Below are 20,876 nucleotides of genomic sequence, written 5' to 3' on the forward strand. Positions count from 1 at the left end.
GTGCTTCCACTTCAGGGAGCACGGGTTCGATCCCAGGTTGGGGAACTAAGATCCTGCAAACCGCGCAGCGCGGCCAAAAAAAATTTAAAAATTAAAAAAATAAAAATGGGGACGATAAAGTTCTTGACTCTTACGGTTCATATGACAATCAAATAACATTAACAAAGCACTTACCGCAATGCCTGGCACATGGTAAGTGCTCAATTAAGTTTAGCTATGATTATGAATATATTATTGTATAATAGTTTATTGATAATAGGATTGTTCTCAACATAACTAAAGCAGTAGGCACAGGGCTGACATATAAAAAGTGTCAACAAATGTCAATTTTATTATTATAAATATATAATATATGCTGTATAATATAAAATTATGTTTAAAATTATCCTATGTATTATATATCTATGAACTCTTATCTATGGATATATATTATACAGATATACTATATTTAATATACAATAATATATAATACATATATTAATATATAATAAATTGTATATGTTATATAGTATATAGATGTACTATAAATATGTTATAGCAAAATGTATTGTTATAGCAAAAATATTAAAATTTTAATTATCATTATGTGAGGAAGTTACCAGTGGGGCTGGCATCTAAGTAAGTGCTCATTAAATATGTCAACTCTTTTTTCCCTACTGTTTGTAGTATTCATTAGCAGTAATAATGTAAAGAAAAGGAAAAGCCACCAGGTGCATTGAGAGCTTTAAAAGGCAGTGGGCAGTTTCGGGCAGAGGGAGCCGGCCGCGGTGCGGCATTCCGGGAGGCCAGCGCTGGACTGCTGGGTCGGGTTGGCTTCCGCCTGAGGGATCCTGTTCTTACTGGGATGGGGTGGGAAGAAGAAGAAGGGCGCGTCTCCCAGGCCTCCAGCCGTCAGCAGCGAATTTGCCTGCGGATGCAAATCGCCGGTTACTTGAGACGTTAGAGAGTCAATACTTTCCGCTGTCAGCTGGTCCCCCCAGCGCCGGAGATGTTATGACAATGGTCGCCCTGGCAACCGCGGGAAGGCGTCGGGCCGCTGGCGATTTCTTTACCCTCAGAGAGCCTGGGCCGCAGAGCCAGGGCTCGGTTCTGAACGTGCAGCGCCGGCTGGAAAAGGAGTTGGGATTTCTGGGTAGAGGCCTGAGCCCCCGAACCCCAATGATGTTGGTTCATAGAACAACCAAGAAAAATGTCTTGTATGTCAGGCACTGATCTGAACGCTGCGGGGAGAGACAGGCAAAGCCCGTGCTCTTTTGAGCTGACATTCTGATGGGTGTGTGAGATGATTGGGGGGGGGGGGGGGTAACCACGGAAACCAATAAACAGGATAATTTGTGGGATAGCGATGAGTGCTCCCGAGGAAAAAACAGGGTGTTGTGACGGTGACATTGGGGGAGAGTTGGGAAGGGATGACACCCGGAAGACAGGAAAATGCCGTTTATGTCTTAACGCCGGAGGGAAAGAACTCTGAGCAGTGGAAGACGTGGACCGTTCAGATTCAGGGCTTTGAGCTCTCCGTTAGCAGTGGATTCCTGCTAAAGAGAAGGCAGCAGTGTGGGTGCTTGCTGACAGGCAGCCCTGAGGGTTACAGAGGGCTCTTCATCTGTGCGATTTTAAGGCCAGTGATAGCTCGTCCCTGAGCCTCAGTTTCCTAGTGTGTAAAATGGCCGTTGCCATGAGGTTTACACGAGATGATTCGTGAAAGATGACAGATCCTCAATCTGTATTGCACTGCTTTCCAGGTTCCACGGACTCTGCTTTAGTCTTTTTTGTTGTTTGTTTTTTTTGTTTGTTTGTTTTTTAAACATCCAAGTGGTGAAGGTTTTGGACTCCAGCAAACCAAACCCCAGGGCTTGCCCATGGGTCTCTGAGTTTATCTAGGTTTAGACTCTGAGTGAAAAGTTACCCGTTTTCACATTAGAGATTTCAGACGTGATTATTTATAGCTCTGTCACATGTCTTGACTTTAAACATTTTTTTTTGTTTATGCTGCTAAATTTACCATCATGCTAATACCAAGTACAGTAATAAGGCACTGAAGATGCTCAGATCCAGTGAGGTCGCAAAAATTTTTCCATCTGCTGTGGAAAGTGCCAGGCTGCCCCCTGGTGGGGAGATGGGGAACTACATCTCTGGGTTCCTACTCTCAAAGTCCTGTGATCCTTCTGACCCCAAGCCCAGGAGACCTTATTTTGTACGGGACAGTGCAGGGGCCCATGGTGGGCTCAGCTTGGATGTGCTATTTCCAGGAGCCCAGTGTTTATTCACTTGAAGATGGGATTTCTTTGGACTTTTTGCAGTTCAGCTCTGCATGGACTTGAATTGAGGGTGACCTAAAAATAAATTAGGACACCTGGCAGGGTGAGGACATACCAAAGCCCTTTACTAATTGTGTTTCACAACCTTGACCTCTAGATGGTTTAGACTCTCCACTTCAGCAGAGTGTTATGGTGCAGAGGGCACGGAACTGGAAATCAGAGCCCGAGTTCAAATCCCGACCCTCCTGCTTCTTTAGTTATGAGCTTGGACACAGTTCCCAAGCCTCTCAGCATCAGTTTCCCCATCTGCAGAATTCTGTTAATAACAATCCAACACCCACTTCAGCATTGTCATGATGCTCTTATAAAGCAGTATCTTTAGGACCATTTTGGAAAATAATTTGGTTAGTGATGCAGGGGGATTAAGATCAATCCCTGAAAATTCCTCAAGTGGAGGTCAGGGCCTCCCACACCTCGTGTGGGGAAGGGTCAGTTTTTTTCTTTCCTGGTACTTTGGAGCCAATACTCTTATAAAATATGATAAAAATGACTTACTAGAAAAATGAAATGGACCCAAAACCCCAAACAAAATAGAAGCCTCACTTTAAAACTATCAGATTCAACAGACATAAAATTGCCCTGTCAAATAGCCATTAAAGTGTCTAACTGCTCTCAATTTCTGTCCTTAACTGAAGGGGGCTGGCCTTCAGGGCCTTCCTGGCACTTGAATAGTCCTGTCTTAGGGCAGGTGCGGGGGTGGGGTGTGTGTGTGTGTGTGTGTAATTAATCTCACATTCCCCCCACCCACCGGCCAGCTCTTTGTATTTAGAAAGTACCTAAATAAACTTAAATGAACGAATGAGAAGTCTTACTTCTCTTAGGATAAACGTAGAACTCACCCATCTTTGTCATCCTGTGATCTTGGAACATTGCTTTGTAAGAGGCTGTTCTCGTAATTTTGCGTCCTTGGTGCCTGTGCTGAACCCTGGCTGCCCTTCTGCTCTGACTCCTGTCCTCTGCCTCTTGATTGTGTTTGCACGGCTGTCTCGTCTGCCCCACTGGGAGCCCCTTCAGGCCTGGACTGGGGCGGCCTGCTCTTTGGATACCCTGGGCCTTGATGAGGACTCCTCCCTCAGAGCTGCTTGGTAAAGGCCTGCTGTGCAGATGAGCCCACAGCCCTTAAAGGGTGCTGCTGGCAGGGGTGCTGCACCCCAGCTTCCAGAACTGGTTTTCTGCCCTGATTTTGTTGCCGAAGGATCTGGATGCTTAAGCTTGTCTGAGAAACAAACTGCCTTCGTTATGTAATTCAGACAGTAGATGGATGTTTCTCATGCTTGCCTGATGCTCAGAACCATTGGGGTGCTTGCGTTTCTATGGATTCCTGGGCTTTCTCCAGATTCCCTGAATCGGAATTTCTAGGGCATGGGTCTGGGAGTTTGATTTTTTTAGCAAACACTTCCAGGTGATTTTTATGGTCAGGAAATTAGGGAAAGAGGGAACTACCTTGTAAAATATTCTAGTGCCTTAGGAGAGCTACTTAAGCTCCATGGCCCTCAGTTTCCTCATCTGTAAAATGGGGATATGTATGTGTGTGTATTTATATATAGATATTTATATATACTATATAGATATATTTAAAATTTATTTAATGAAATGGCTAACATTGTGAATGACCCACATCTTTATTGTTGGCAAGTGTCTGATTTTCATGACATTTGTGACTAATCGTTATATAGATAATTCAAGCTTATAGAAAAATTCCAAGATACACATGCACAGAGATGCAGAGATAACAACCCAGAGATGCAGCTGCTAACATTTTGGAGCATTGCCTTCTAGTCTTGTGTGTGCGCGTGTGCCTATACATACGTGCAGTTTATATTCAGAAAATGGGATTATACTGTTCCTGTTGTGTTGTTGCACTTGGCGGTGGATCATAACATTCTTTGTGCGTCAATAAATAAGAGTTTGTTAGACTTGGGTTCATACCTTGATTCATGCACTTAGTAGTTCGGTGACCTTGGGCAAGTTATTTAACCTTTCTGAGCCTTGATTTTCTCAGTTGTGGAGTGGGGCAGTGATTGGACCTATGCTGCAATGTCACTGTGAGGATTAAATCGATAATTCATAAAAAGTGCTTATCACAGCACGTGGCTCAGAGAGAGCCCCTGTTAGCTGACAGCTGTGGCCATCCTGCAGCACCAGCCCTGGGGACCTGGTGGAAAGAGCTGCTCATCCCCAGGGTCCCCATTTGGGAAGTGCCGCTCCATCTCTGCCCAGTCCAACTTCACGTTCTGGGCAGTTTTCTGGGGTTTTCCCTGCTCGGACTAGCCATGCTCTGGTCCGGAAAGGGGATCTGTATTCCTCTTTGGCTCAAGGGGAAGCCCTGGACCTGTGGCTGCCCCCTCGCACTCCATCTGCTTCCTACACCCATCTGTCTCCTCCATTCTAATGCATCACAGTGGGGATGCCCCTTGATTCTGGCTTCTGCGCAGGTGTAGGTCCAGTCTCTGGGTGACCCTGGAAACTCCTCCCCAGAATCCAAACATTCCTTCAACAAATAGTTAGGACACGGTGTTTTGTGAGGGGTGGGGTGGGGTGGGGCTCAGCCTGTCTTCTGCACAGACATTATCTCATGAGATGCCTCAGCAGGCATGTGAGCAAAGGTGATATATGCCCATTTCACAGACGAGAAAGTAGAGGCCCAGGGAGCTGATATGACTTGCCCAAGCCTCAGAACTGGAATTCAGAAATGCACTTCTCCCACAACACCTAGTAGGCTTCCCAAAATGAGTGAGACTGTCTCCCTGCCCTTGAGGGGTTGATAGCCTACTTTTGGATTTCCCATTTTGTGGGAAGGACCTGTGAACAACTCAGAGCGCAGCATCCTGGTAAAGAGAGGGAGCTTTGGGATCCTACCCTAGCTTTGTGGATCCAGGCAAGTGATTTAACGTTTTTGATGCCTCAGTTTTTTCGTTCCCAGAATGGGCTCAGAACACCGGCCTCACAGCTAACATTGCTGTGTGGATTTAAAAACAAACAAACACATTCAAAGCACTTATCTCACAGCGCCGGCACACTGTGAGTATTCGGTGAACGGTGGCTGCGTGATCATGGCCATTATTCCCCAGAATGCTTTATGGTAACTGACAAAGATGCCCCCAGCAGACATCCCAGAGATGCTCGCATCATGGGCTTTTGACCCTGGTATCAAAAGAATGCCTCATGCAGAAGATTAAAAAGAAAGAGGTAGTATGAAAAAGTATGAAAAAACAGGGAGAGATCCTGGAGGCTTACTACCAAGTGAAAAAAGTATGATACAATTTATGTGAAAAAAACCACAACCCTACCCATCAAACCACACTGCAGAGTTTCTACATGTATGTACATATATGTGAAAGTACATAGGAAAAGGTCTGGAAAGAAGGACACCAAACGAATCTCAATAGTTACCCCCATTATCTTCAGGGAGAAGGAGGCCAGCATTAGTGGGAGTAGTGGTCACAGGGAGCTTTGGCTTTATCTGAAGTGTTCTAGCTTCTTCTTTACAAAGAAGATATATGGATGTGTTTATTAAATAAGTAAAGTAAATTAAGATAAAGTTATCCTTTCTGCAATATTGGGGCTTTGGAATCAGACTTGGGTTTGAATCCTAGCTCTCTACTGAAGTTGTGTGATGGTGAGCAAATGACTTAATTTCTCTGGGCATCATTTCTTCATCTGTAAAATGTAGATCTTGATAGCACCTAGCTCCGGGGGATGTGAGGATATATTAACATGATGCATGTAAGAGCACACGGAAGTGCTCAATAATGGTACTTTTATTTTTATCGTTATGCTTATTTCATTTACTCTTCCAAATGTGAAAAGGGCTCCTTAATCCTTTAAGACGCCTGTGTCTTCATTACTCACCAATTATAATGCAAAGAAAACAGTAATAAATTTTATAATAGCGTATGTACAAATAAAATGCCAGAGAAGGATCAATAAAGACTTGCTGGAGAAGGTGACATCTGAGATGGGCTTTGGAGAGAAAGTCAGATTTTCATGAGTTGATGGGGTGGTATATCAATTAGCTATGGGTTCCACTAATGCTGCATAACAAACAATCACAAAACCTTAGTACACAATATAAGCTTTTATTGGTTCCCTGAAGATTAGTGGCTCTTCTGATCTTGACTGGGCTCACTCATAGCGAACCCCAGGCAACAATTTGCTTTTGGCTGAGCTAGGATGGCTTTGGCTTGGATGTCTGTGAAAACTTGACTTTGCTCTGTGTAGTTTCTCATCCTTCAGTGACTAGCTGACCAGCCTGGGCACATTCTCATGGAGATTCAAGAGAGCAAGCAGAAACACACAAGGCCTCTTTCTAATGGCGGAGGCAAGTCGCACTGGTTGGGTGCTGGCACCGATTCTGCCTGTTTAGTGAGTTAACTGCAAAGTCATATCACAAAGGATGTGGAGACAGGAGGGGTAAAGGATTCAGGTCATCTTTACAATCTACCACAGGTGGATATGGAAAGGACTTTCAGGTAGGAGGAGCCTGAGCAAATGCATAGAGAGGTGACATTGAGGTGACGTGTTTAGGGAATTGCATGGAAATGAGAGGCAAGGAGAATAATGGAGTTGAGATGAACCCCAAATAATAGTCAAAAGAGTTTGAACATTATTCTATAGGACAGTGTTGCCCAAACTTATCAATTTGTATCACCATCATACTTTTTGTCATATCTGTATATTTTGCTATCAACCAAACCCAATTTTCTAAAAACATACATGTATCTAAAAATAAAGCTTTGTACAACTATTGTAATGGAAAACTAGTATCACTTGCCATAAATGGAAGACAATCAAGAAAATAAATACAATGAAAATGTATCATTAAGTTGTTAAATACTGTTACCTGCCCAGGGCTATGAGTCTGGGTCCTGCTGTCTTTTATAAAGAGAGATTAGCCAGTGTTAGGTGTTAAAGACATAATATCACTGAACTGAGACTGTCTCTTTGATATATAATTAGATGGCTGCAGGGAGATTAGGACAGGAAAGAATGTGCTCATTATGGGACCCAGTGTTGCCATGCCTGGGTACCACCCCAAGTTATCAGTGGTACCCACACTTGGGAAATGCTACTCCTCAAGCATGGGTGTTTGAGCAGTGACATGGTTCCATCACTCCTGCTAAATGTCCATCGACAGATGAATGGATAAAGATGTGGTACATGTTTACAATGGAATACTACTTACAGCCGTAAAAAAGAATGAAATAATGCCATTTGCAGCTACATGGATGAACTTAGAGATGATCATACTAAGTGATGTAAGTCAGAGAAAGACAAATACCATATGATATCACTTATATGTGGAATCTAAAATACGACACAAATGAATATATCTACGAAACAGAAACAGACTCACAGACATAGAGAACAGACTTGTGGTTGCCAAGGCGGAGGGAGTTGGGGATGGATTGGGAGTTTGGGGTTAGCAGATGCAAACCATTATATGTAGAATGGATAACAACAAGGTCCTACTGTATAGCACAGGGAACTATATTCAGTATCCTGTGGTGAACCATAATGGAAAATAATTTTTACAAGAATGTATATATATACATATATATATATATATATATGTATATATATGTATATATGTGTGTGTGTGTATATATATATATATATGTATAACTGAATCACTTTGCTATGCAGCAGAAATTAACACAACATTGTAAGTCAACTATACTTCATATTGTGAAAAAAAAATGTTGAAACTTCCAAATCAAATTGCTCTCTGGTAGCATTCTCAATGGTTTCTCACATTCTCACTGACATTGGATAGCATCAGCGTTAAAAAATATTGCTAACCCTATCCAAACATTTCTTTCCATTGATAAGCAGCTAATGCATATACATCGTATTTTTTAAGATCGCTACAGATGTGCAAACAGGAAAAAAATAGGTCACCCGTAATCTTAATTTTGTTATATACCCTCCCAAGGCTTTTTGCATCTATACTCATATAGTTTTATAAAGCTTTTAATACATTATTTATACATTACAAATATTATACATATTTTGTACATCTTTAAATGGTATGCCACTATATGAATACATTGTAATTTATTTACATCAGCTCTTGTCACTGAAGAGTTGGATTGTTTCCAATCTTTCATGGCTATTATCCACTTGGAGCAAGGCTTCATGAATATCCTTAATTATTTCTTTAGGATAAAGCCCTAGAGCAGCACTGTCCCTTAGAAATATAATGAGGGTGACAGATGTGAACCAAATGTATAATTTAAAATTTTCTAGTAGCCATATTAATAAAGAAACAGCTGAAATTCATTTTAATAATATATTTTATCTAACCCAGTGTATCCAAAATATTATCATTGAAACATGTAATCCATGTAAGAATATTAATGAGATATTTTATGTTATTTTTTTCCTATCAAGTCTTTGAAATCCAATGTGTATTTTACACATACAGCACATCTCAATTCAGACACTAAAATGTCAAAGTTAAAGTAAAATGTAGCTCTATCAAAACGATAAGTTTATGTTTAACAGAAAAATACTGTACGTGGCTTCCATTTTCAAATTTAAATTAAATAAAATTTAAAATTCCATTCCTTAATCACCCTATAGCAATACCCTAAATATTCAGTTAGCCACATGTAGCTGGTGAAATGACCATTTTGGACATTTGACACTGAGGTTAAATCAGTTTCACTCATGTCCGCTTCTCAACGTGTGAAACCAGAGTAGAGTTGGGGGTGGTGCCTGGATAGAGGATTTGAGAATCCATCGGCAAACATCAATATCTGAAACAACAACAACAAGGCATGCCATATGACCCAGCAATCCCACTCCTAGGCATATATCTAGAGAAAACCATAATTTGAAAAGATATGTGCACCCCAGTGTTCATAAGCAGCAGAGTTTACAATAGCGAAGATATGGAAACAACTTAAATGTCCATCGACAGATGAATGGGTAAAGAAGATGTGGTACATTTATACAATGGAATACTACTCAGCCATAAAAAAGAATGAAATAATGTCATTTGAAGCTACATGTATGCAACTAGAGATTATCACGCTAAGCGAAGTAAGTCAGAAAGAGAAAGACAAATACCATATGATATCACTTGTATATGAAATCTAAAATATGACACAAATGAACTTATCTACAAAACAGAAACAGACTCACAGACATAGAGAACAGACTTGTGGTTGCCAAGGGGGGGTAGGGGAGGGATGGATTGGGAGTTTGGAACTAGCAGTTGCAAACTGTTGTATATAGGATGGATAAACAACAAGGTCCTACTGTATAGTACAGGGAACTATATTCAATATCCTATGATAAACCATAATGGAAAAGAATATGAAAAAGAATATATATAGATAGATATCTATCTATCTATCTATATCTATATCTGAATCACTTTGCTGTACACCAGAAACTAACACAACACTGTAAATCAACTATACTTCAATTAAAAAACAAAAAAACAAAAAAACAAGGCAGGCAGCAGAACTAGGGTGAGAAGGCAGCCCAGCAGGGGTCAGGGTTCATGAGGGCAGCACCCAGGCAGGGCAGTGGCCTGGTGGAGTTAGGGAATTCGCTATATTCCGCAGACGGAGCCAATAAATAAATATATTGAGGATTGTTTTTCTCACTGCCTGAGAAGAGTGATACAAATGTGGGGAGGGAAAATGCTAGAATAAACCCTATGGTGTTGGATTGGGATTAGAGGTATCAGTTATCAATACATATAAATAACAAAATAAATATAGGTGCAGATTTATGTATGTACATATTCACATATGCATTGCACATACATATGTTGCCTAGGCTGTCTACTAAGGGGACTGGAAATGATGACACCCCAATATCAGTAATCTCACCAAGTACCCAGATCTTGGCTTCTGAATACCATATTCCATTCAGAGGAATCAACACTCCTTGGAGAAATGATGGATTCCAGGGTTGGGGCAGGAAAAGAATAAGATGACCCTAGAAAATTTTGTTGTGTCAGAGAGTAAGGAAGTGCTCAAAGAATGATGGGGACGTGTCAAAGTGTACTTATTTCTTTTGTGTGGTTTTCCATACCTGTATAAAGAAAATAGTTAAAACAAGTCGTAAAATAAAACAACAGACAGACATGAGAGTTCTATAGATGTCTTAGTTGAGAGCCCAGCTTTGAAGTCTCAGTAGGTCAGACCCTATTCATTCAGAAATAAGCTAGAGAAAAAACATATTCTTTTTGACATTTTCTATTCTAACACTCGAAGTTGAGATTCTAAATGAAAAGCATTCTAGGTACATTAGCATAAGGTGATTTTTGTGCCGTTATTGCAATAGAATGTGGGCTTATCAAGAATGGCAACTTTGGGACTTCCCTGGCAGTCCAGTGGTTAAGACTCCGTGCTTCCACTGCAGGGGGCACGGGTTCGATCCCTGGTTGGGGAACTAGGATCCCACACGCTGCGTGACATGGCCAAAAAAATAAATAAATTTTAAAAATCTCCTTTAAAAAAAAAAGAGAATGGCAACTTTCTCTTTACTAGTAAGGTGAATAAAATTCACGTTAACTTAAACACCAGTTTTCTGATTTCTTCCGGTGGGCTTCAGTGTCAGGGGAGCTCTCCCAGATGGCAGCAGGGATGTCCCGGCAGCTCCTGGCTTTGCTGGCGCCCTCCTGGCAACTCCAGTGAGAGGTGGGAGCTGTCCTCCGAGTGCTCGGGAAGAGTTGATGGGGAGGTTTCTCAGCGGCCCAGCCTGGCTTGCTTGTTACTCCCGCTCCAAATGCTGCAGCCAGGCCTGGGTCACATGCCCACCCTGCAGCCCGGTGGCGGTGGGGTAGGTGGGTGAAGCCAGCCTCACCTCAACCATCTGAACTGGGAGCCAAAGAAGGAAGGTTCCCCAAAAGAAAGCTGAAATAGTCTTTGTGTGGAGACCAGATAGACAGAAACAGATGCCCACTGCTGTCATGCCCTGCTCCAAATTATGTGATCCTAGAATTCCGGGACTGCCTTCTTGATAAATATTGGTTGTCAGGTGCTTTAAAGTGTCAAAGGCATTTGTATAACTAAGGATTTTTATTTTTGTTTCATTGAATTATCTTTATTAGATAGCTTTTAAATCACAAACATGATAACATGCTTTAAGTAACTATTGAAACAAAGCAAAAATATATAAAGAAATACAACCGTTTTTTTCTCACCCCATCTGTAGAGCTTCCCCATCCCAACTTAGCAGGCTGGGGTGTGTCTTCCACAATTTTTTCTCTGCTCATGCACACCTATTGCCTTTCTTTTGTTAATGTTGTTAATTTTTACGTAATAGGCAATAAAAAAAAACTTTCCTTTTTCATGGCATGGCATCCCTCTAGAAGCATGGGTTCAGGTCCATCTCATTTTATTTTATTTTTTAAATTTATTTTTTGCCCACACCATGCGGCATGCGGATCTCAGTTCCTGGATGAGGGATCGAACCTGTGCCCCCTGCGGTGGAAGCATGGAGTCTTAACCACTGGCCCACCAGGGAAGTCCCAGGGTCCACCTCACTTTAAAAGTATTTGTTAATTTATGAATACTTGCATGTGACTTAAGATTGAAATAGTAAGAAAGGGGTTAAACAAAATGTTCCTCTCACCTCTGTCCCCCTCCCTCCCTCTTTCCTTCCCTAGAAGATTAGGAATCTTTCCAGAGAGCGTCTGCCTTTACAAAGATACACAAATGTAAACATTTCCCACATGAATGAGAGAGGATTTATTTTTGTTTATCAGCATATCTTGCCTTAGTACACAGCACACTTCCCCTTTTTGTTTTACAGCTGCATAGAGTTCCGCTGTGTGCGTGTATCCTCATTTATGATGAGTCTCCTACCGATGGCCCCTCAGGGTGTTTGCAGTCTTTTGCCATTGCAAACAGAACTGTAGGAAATATCCTTCTCCACAGTCATTTGGCACAGGTTGGGGTGTCTGTAGGAGGAGTTCCTACAAGTGCAACTGTGAAGGTCAGAGGAATGGTGCAGTGGAGATGTGGATGGATACAGTCCAAACCCCGCGCCCCACTACACGGGTACAAGGCACGCCTTCCTCCCCAGCAGAGTCTTGGAACCTGCCTGTTTGCCCATCTTCACCAACACAGTTGGGACATGAGTGGAAACTGGGTCTCACTGCAGTTGAACCGGTCTTTAAAACACGGAGTTGGGGTGCGGAGGGGACATTGGGGAGATACTTGCCTCTCCTCCTTGTGGCAGTGCCTCTGAGATGTGTCCTCTGTTCTCTGTGTCTCCGCAGAGCAAGCTGGTGAAGTACTTCAGCCGGCAGCTGTCCTGCAAAAAGAAGGTAGCCCTGCAGGAACGCAATGCCGAGCTGGACGGCTTCCCCCAGCTCCGGCACTGGTTCCGGATCGTCGACGTGCGGAAGGAAGTCCTGGAGGTGACTGGAGGCGACCCCTGCCCTCTGCCCCTTACTGACCGGCAGCCAGCCCCGTCAGGCAGTGGGTTTTTGGCTGTGTCTGGCTCATAGTAGGACTTAAATACGTGTTGGATGAAGGCACGGAGCATCTCTGATGCTGTCTGAATGGGGTCATTAAGAGTGTGGTTCTAGGGACTTCCCTGGCGGTCCAGTGGTTAAGAATCCAGGCTTAGGTTCGATCCCTGGTCGGGGAACTAAGATCCCACATGCTGTGAGGTGTGGCCAAAAAAAAAAAAAAAAAAAGAGTGTGGCTCTAGAGTCAGATAGACCCTCTTTCAGCTCTGCCACTTAAGGACTCAGTCTCCTGGGCCAAATCACTTTAGCTCTTAGACCAGTGCTGTCCAGCAGAATGTTCTACTATGGTGGAAATATTTCATATCTGTGCTGCCTGATGCGGTAGCCACCAGCCACATGTAGCTACTGAGCACTTGAATTGTGGTTAGTGCATGTGACTGAGGAACTCAATTTTTAATTGTATTTAATGTTCGTTAATGTGGCCAGTGGCCACCATACTGGGCAGCGTATCTTAGGACATTGGTTTTCTCATCTATTCAGTGGGGTAATGGTTGTCTCCTCTTCTTAAGTAGTTGGCATGATAAAATGAGATGATCTGTGTAAAATGTTCAGCCCATAGTCTGGAACCTAATAGTACCCAGGAAATGTCAACTTATTATTATTGTTGTTGCTGTTACTGAAAACTTTGGAAGTAACAGGTTTTCTAGTGACAAAACCAGAACACCTGTTGTCTTGTGTCCACGCTCCAGGAGTGGATCACATCCTTAAGGTTTCAAGGATGGTGAGATTTCCTTACCCTCTGGGATCTTGGGTCCTCCCTGTTTTCAGTGACTGGGTGGAAACTTTCCTAATAAAATCAGCTCTCATTCATTGAATCTTCAGTGCCAGGCATAGTACTGACGGTTTTACACGCAGAATCTCAACTCTTGAGACTGTTCAGACCCTCACAACGACCTTTTGAGGTAGGTATGACTTTTACCCCATTGTACAGGGCAGGAAACTGAGGCTAGAAGATGGAGGGAGTTGCCCTGCTTGTGAGTGGGCGGGGCTAGCAGGAAAACCCAGCTCAGATGGACTCCAGAGTGCTTTCTCCTCGTTTTCCTGTTGGGGGGGCCTCCCTGAGCTGGGGAGAGGGCGTTCTGGGTGCCCGCCTCACCTGCAGGACCAAGTGCCATTTCTCAAGGCACCCCCTGCTTCCTGCTCGAAGAGGCCTGGAAGATCCTTTTCTCTTTTTTAGACCTTGTTCCCAATGTGATCTTGCCTGAACCCGCCACATCTAACCGTCCTGAGCTGGGGACACAGAACCCCTACATTCCCCTCTCCCCCGCCCCCCCATCTTGCGCATACGCACCAGATGGTGTAGGAGTCTCTGTTTCTTAATATCATTCCCAGGATGGCGGTTTCGCGTGAATATCCTTAAAATGAAAGGTCCCATAAAAGTACAGACAGTACATTTTATTTGCATGGCTGCATACACTTTTCAGAGGCTTTCGGGACCATTTATTTATCAGCTGAGGCGAATAAGACCGAGACAAACCTTCAGGGGTTGAAAACTAGTGGTCCTCTGCTGTATCTTGTATCTGCCGCACAGATATTTTTTGTTTGTCTTCAAAATTATTTTTGAGCCAGTATTTAAAAATTGAAAGAGTCTGCATAAAAACTCAGATCTTCGGCTTCTCTCGAAGAATCGGAATTGCTGACCACACAGAACTGAATTCCTGTCTGGTGTCGGTAAACCGAATTCTGCTGCCCCTTAGGATCCCGCAGGCTAGTTCTCAGCTTTGCTCATTTACATTTACCTGGCCTGCAGGTGCCTGAGCTCTGGCTCTTATCTTAGTCTATGAGAATCGAGTCCAAGGCCACCAACCAGGCGGTGTGGACAGAGCTGGGTTTCCAACTCTCTGTCTGCAGCTCACGCGTGTGTCCACCAGATGGCCCCCTTCTGTGGAAGAACCAGCAGTATGGAGAAAGCTCCTAAATGAGACTGCCTGGGTTCACACTTACTCACAGTGTGACCCTGGGTGATGGTCTGACTTCTCTGAATGCCAGTGTCCTAGTTACAGACTGATGATGGTGGTAAAAGTACCTGCTTTATGTGGTCTTTGTGACCTTTAAAGAAAATCCATGAAAAGCACTTAAAACAGTGTTCTATTTCAATTATTATTATTATTATGAATAAATCGAACAGAAGTGCATCTCCTCTTTTGGCCCAAGCTAGTTAAAGCCTTCTCCATTTTTTTCTGTCATTCTTCTGTGATTTGTGTGTGTGTGTGTGAACTGTAAACTTCAGTGTAAATTGAGTATTTTGGAGGGTAAATTATAGGATTAAAATGCACAAGTGAATCTTGCAGCAAAGAGGAGAATTCTTTTATGTTGTGAATCATCCCTTCTAAATGTAATTCATTTCCTACTTTCAGATCCTGGTCCATCACCTTTCTTAATGTGGACTTCCCTGTAACAGTCCCTATTTGAGAAAGCTTCTATGTGACTCATTATTGTTCTTTCTCTGCCCCTGACCTAGTGAGTTGGAGAGGCACTGATTGGGTTTCGGCTTTTGCCCGGCAGCTTTTTTTTTTTTTTTTTTTTTATAGAATTTTTGTGTCGATGCAGTTTTCATCTTTCTGACTGCCAGATTAAGGCGGGGGCGGGGTGGGGCAGGGTGGTGTCTCATTTGGTTGTAATACACAGATATGGCCACAAGAGGGCGGAAGTACTCCACAATATTGCCTTATAATCTCCATTCTTTGCTATCTAAAACTCCTATTTTAATAATAGTAATAATAATAATAATAAATGTAAAATGTTGGTTACCAATAAGTGCTATAATGTGAAGGCTATTTTTTTGTAGATGCATAAATATAGAAGTTTGGCCAGTTTCCAGGTGTGTCCATATTATGGTGTATAGGGACACACTGCTTTGGGGAAGGGAGGGGATGGTTGCTGGCGGTGGTGAAGGGACGCCTGACCAACACAGTTATAGCCGGCAATCCTACCTTTCCTCCAGCCCATCTCTTCAGCGGTGTCCCTTTCCCCACTCCATGCTATACTCCACTTTGTCTTAGATTGCAAAGTCTTGCCCCGTCGGGCTCAGACACAAATCCCGTTTGATTGACAGCACTGAACCACCCACAGGGTTCCAGCCCCCCTTTCCCCTTAGGGTTCCTGAACCCCGAACCTGAGCCCTAGAATGTGTGGCTGGGAAAGAGAAGAAGAAAAGGGAAAGGAGGCCAGCCATCAGGAGACTGGGGCTGTCCAGTTTTCTCTGCTCTTATTAGTTCACCCTGGATTTGGGACAAATCATTGCAGTCCAAGCCGGGCAGGCGGCATGGAAGGCCTTCCAAGATGAGTAAATTGGAGCCCTGCGTATAAGGAGTTCAGAAACTGCATGGGGAGACAGGTAATTAACTGCTACCATTTACAGAGCTCCGACTACGTGCTAAACATACCTGCTACCTTACAGAGCACATGAGCTTAAGATTCCCACTTTTCAGGTGAATAAAGTGAGGCTCAGAGAGGTTAAGTGATTTGCCCGGGATCATCTAGCTAATGAGTGGCAAAGCTGAGATTCAAACCCAGGCCTGTCTGACCGGAGTCAGGAGACCCAACCATTATGCCAAGCCGACATCCACCGAGAGCCTGGCGTTCCTCTAGGTACCACTAGAGGGCGATATGGAGGCCTCCCCTTGGGGCGCTTCCGGTCTGTTTACCCTCCTTCTCTCTTCCCTCCGCTAGGAGATCACCCCGGGCCAGCTGAGTCTGGAGGACCTCTTGGAGATGACGGACGAGCAGGTGTGTGAGACCGTGGAGAAATACGGGGCCAACCGGGAGGAGTGTGCCCGCCTCAATGCCTCCCTCTCCTGCCTCCGGAACGTCCACATGTCAGGTGAGCAGCCCCAGGGGGATGGAAACGCGTCCCCAACGTGTGCCGCCATTCCTCCGGGCTCCTGTGTCCGCACCTGCAGGCCAGGATGAGGCAGAGCCAGCTCTGGATGGTGCGTACCGCTCATGAGCAGAGGGAAGAGGGGCCTGGAATTTGGAGCCAGAAGAAGTGGTCAGGGCAGCTACTCTTGCCCAAGGGAGACCTTCTGAGGTTGTAGGGCATGGGGTTCTGGATAATTAGGGTCCAGATATGGAAATATTGGGCGTGTGTGAAAGACTAGGGTCTTTTGTTTTGCTTGCGGCATGTGGGATCCTCCCGGACCAGAGTGCGAACCCGTGTCCCCTGCATTGGCAGGCGGACTTCCAACCGCTGCGCCACCAGGGAAGTCCCTAGGGTCTTTTTACCTTATACATTGGGAAGTGCCTTTGTATTTTGGCTCAGCATCTAACTTCTTATTTTTCTTTTTCCATAAATAATATACACTCATTGTAAAATAAATTAGAAAATAGATAAACAAAAATAACCCCAAGTCCCCACCCTCTACTGTTATCATTTTGGTATAATTTTTGGTATAATTCTTCCTGACAAATGGGTATGTGTATAGTTTCTCTAAACAATAAATGATAAAACCATGAAGCTAGGATTATCCATACATATTATTTTGAAACCTGCTTTTTTCACCTAACAAAATAACCTCTGACTTGTTTTTATCAGTTTGAGGTCTAACATTGTAATCTTTCTTTGCTATTTTTCATTAATTTCTCAAATACCTGTTTGCCCTGATTAGCAGGACACCAAACATCATCCTGATTGAGGTTTCCTGCTTTCCTCTAGCCTCATGATTTTTCCACTCTCTCTGGGGCCTTTTCAGTCCTAAGGGATCAGCTCTGCAAACAGCCAAAGAAAAGCGTACTGGTCCACCTGCGTGGTTGTTTCAGTTCCCACCACAAGGAGTCACTGTTGAGCACTAGTCTGGCACTGATAAAACAGTCAGGTGGCTGTTCATCTGTAGGTGCCCTAGCTGGGTTCAACATGCAACATTCAACGAGTATTTATGGAGTGATTATGTGTGCCAGCAGGGCTGGGGAGACGGAAGTGGACAAAAAAAGAGCATGTTTGAAACAGGTCATTGGCCCAGCTCCCCCATGCATGCCCGTTTGGATTCTTTCTTGCTAGCAGACTCTAATGATGGCTACGATCATCATCCAGTAGCCCTGAATTGGGGGCTCTTCTGTCACTGAAGGGTGTTTGGTAGCATTCCTGGCCTCTACCAGTAGAGGTAACATTAGATACCGGTAGCACCCCTACCCCATCCCTGTCATGACAAACAGAAACGTCTCCAGATGTTTCTAAATGTTCCAGGGAGGGTGCAGATTTACCCCTGGTTGACTGGCCATAAAGGTCATGTTATTCTTCACTCTAGTACAATGCTGTTGACTCACCTGATAGTCACATAGTTAAGAAAGGCCTCTCAATCACTCAGCGCAGACAAAACCTGCTTCAAGGAGACTTCTCTCTACCTACTGTGAGAAGCAGCTGGCAGTTTCCTCTTCTTTAAAACATTGCACTGAATTACAGTGTTATATCATAAACATCTTCCTTTGTCAATAAATGTATTTCCTGCTCATTTTTAACGCCTGAAATCTGCCACCATTTATTCCACTGGCCTCCTATTTCTAGAAATGTAGGTTGTATCCATTTTTTTGCCTGTTATAAGCATTGCTGCAGTGAACAAGTTTGAGTGTTAACTTTGGGTACATCCTTGGCGATCCCTGTAGTGTGAATTCATAGGAGTGGAGTTCCTGCAGCAAAGTGTTTACATATTTTAAGGCTTCTGGTGAATGTCGCCATATGGCTTTCCAAAAATTCGTACCAATTTATGCCTCTCCCTCCCACCGCCCCGCACAATGCATGAGAGTGAGCATTTGAGGTTAGGTTCTTTTTTTTATTTGTTTGTTTGTTTTAACATCTTTATTGGAGTATGATTGCTTTACAATGGTGTGTTAGTTTCTGCTGTATAACAAAGTGCATCAGCTATACATATACATATATCCCCATATCTCCTCCCTCTTGCGTCTCCCTCCCACCCTCCCTATCCCACCCCTCTAGGTGGTCACAAAGCACCAAGCTGATCTCCCTGTGCTATGCAGCTGCTTCCCACTAGCTAGCTATTTTACATTTGATAGTGTATATATGTCAGTGCCACTCTCTCACTTCGTCCCAGCTTACCCTTCCCCCTCCCCGTGTCCTCAAGTCCATTCTCTACGTCTGCGTCTTTATTCCTGTCCTGCCCCTAGGTTCTTCATAACCATTTTTTTTTTTTTTTTTAGATTCCATACATATGTGTTAGCATACGGTGTTTGTTTTTCTCTTTCTGGCTTACTTCACTCTGTATGACAGACTCTAGGTCCATCCATGAGGTTAGGTTCTTAATTGCTTTTCAGAGTTAATATCTTCTCTTCAGAGTTGTGCTACTGAGTTTGGAAAAGTTCTTATAAATGAGCTGGACCCCAGTTCTTCCTGAGAGAGGGGTTTATGTCACCTCTCCACGGGCTGGGCCATCATCCTTTGTAACATCCTGGGCTTGGTGAGACCTTGAGATGGCCTCTAATCGGGTGTTTTTCAACATTTTTTTAATCAAGATACACAGTAACAAATATGATTTATATTGCAACCCTGTACACACACACACATACACAAATACACACGCATGTACACATTCACATACACAACTAAAAGGAGTTTCATGAAACAATACTCATTCTTACTATACATGATATTTCATACACTTTTTCTCTATTTTATTCCATATCATTTACCAAATGCTGGTGGTGATCCACCACTTCGATTTCACACCCCACTTTGCACTGTGAGCCACGGTTTGAAAAAAACACTGATAAAATCAATCCTCCCGCCACCACCAGTCCTTCCCAGGCAGCTGAGATTCCTTTGACGATGTCCTACCTCTGATGCCACCCTTTGAGCCACTGGGACCTTGAAAGCAGTGACCAAGGGCTGCGCTCATGCCCACATTCCTCCAGCGCCAGGGTCAGCTTGGAGAGAACCTCAACTCAGTAAAGCACTATCCACTCAGCTCTGAGTCTCCTTAATATCGTGCTCTACTTCTGCCTTTCCTCAATGTTATGGTGCCACTCTTCACATTTTAAGTTTCATTTAAACTTTTTTAAGGAGTGTTTTTTTTTTTTTCAATGGATACCTGTCTTCCTTAGTAGCCTTAAAGCTGCAAGAGGGCAGGGATCATACCTGTTTTTATTCACCATTTTATTCCCAGCTACATATCTAGCCCATAGGAGGGACTCAATAAATATCTCTGAATCAATACACCTTCTCGCTCACGTAGCCCAGGAAAACTTCCCACTGCCTTAATGAACAGTCTTTCTTATGGATTGCAAAACACCTCAGAATCTGGCTCCCATTTGGAAGCCCACTGTTCACAGTTCCCCCACAATCCCTAAATATCCAATTAATCTATTAGTTACTTAGGGTTTCCTAGATCAGACATGGATTTTGCCTCTTGGTACTCACCCCGCTGCCCAGAATTCCCTTCCCCTTTGTCCTCCTGGTGAATCCCTGTTTATTCTCAGGCCCAACTCCTGCCTTGAAGCTTCTGCACTTTGTTGAATGAAAAGTTTTTTGGGAAAGCCGCCTAACATGCTTGCTACTGATCTCCACCAGGGGGAAGCAGTGAGCCACCCCCAAAGGATTCTTGCTTTAAATTCTCTTCGCTCAAAAATTATCACTGGTTTCTTGAAGCTTCGAACTATCTTGGGAGCTGGCTGGTTCCTGTCATTTCCTGCCCTTCACCTTAACCAAAAATGTTATCCCAAACTAGAGAAAAAAATAAGTGTCTTTCGCACCAGACTCTGGTTTCTTGAGAGTCTTGCCATATTCAGCTTGGTATTCCCAGCTCTCAGCCAGAAAGCTGGAGTCTCCTACAGTGATGAAATCAGATATTTTAAATTCTGGTGTGTAGTGGGGACTCAATGCACGTTTGTTGAGGGTCTGAAGGAATACAGGTTGTGTTGAGAAACTCATATGGAAACCAAACATATGGAGACAAGGAAGCTTTATGTCTGGCCAAGAATGCATGTACTCTCTCTGTCCCTCTCTTTCTTAGAGCGTAAGGGCAGCTTGATTTTAGAGTTGTTAACTCTAATCTTAGTTTTCTCCTTGGGTTTTGGGGGCTATCCTTATTTCCCAGTGCCCAAGGAACCCC

The 20,876-nt window shown here is 43.5% G+C and overlaps 1 protein-coding gene across 1 annotated transcript in view; it reads left to right on the plus strand.

Moving 5' to 3' along the window:
* The window catches only part of KSR2 (kinase suppressor of ras 2), a 410,930-nt gene that overhangs the window by 63,456 nt on the left and 326,598 nt on the right, over positions 1 to 20,876 (plus strand). Inside the window, exons 2-3 of the mRNA XM_036823399.1 lie at positions 12,565 to 12,705; positions 16,492 to 16,642. Of these exons, the coding sequence (XP_036679294.1) occupies positions 12,565 to 12,705; positions 16,492 to 16,642 (292 nt within the window). The remainder of the gene's footprint in view (positions 1 to 12,564; positions 12,706 to 16,491; positions 16,643 to 20,876) is intronic.

Source organism: Balaenoptera musculus, chromosome 14 (assembly GCF_009873245.2).
Source record: "Balaenoptera musculus isolate JJ_BM4_2016_0621 chromosome 14, mBalMus1.pri.v3, whole genome shotgun sequence".
Lineage (NCBI taxonomy): Eukaryota > Metazoa > Chordata > Mammalia > Artiodactyla > Balaenopteridae > Balaenoptera > Balaenoptera musculus.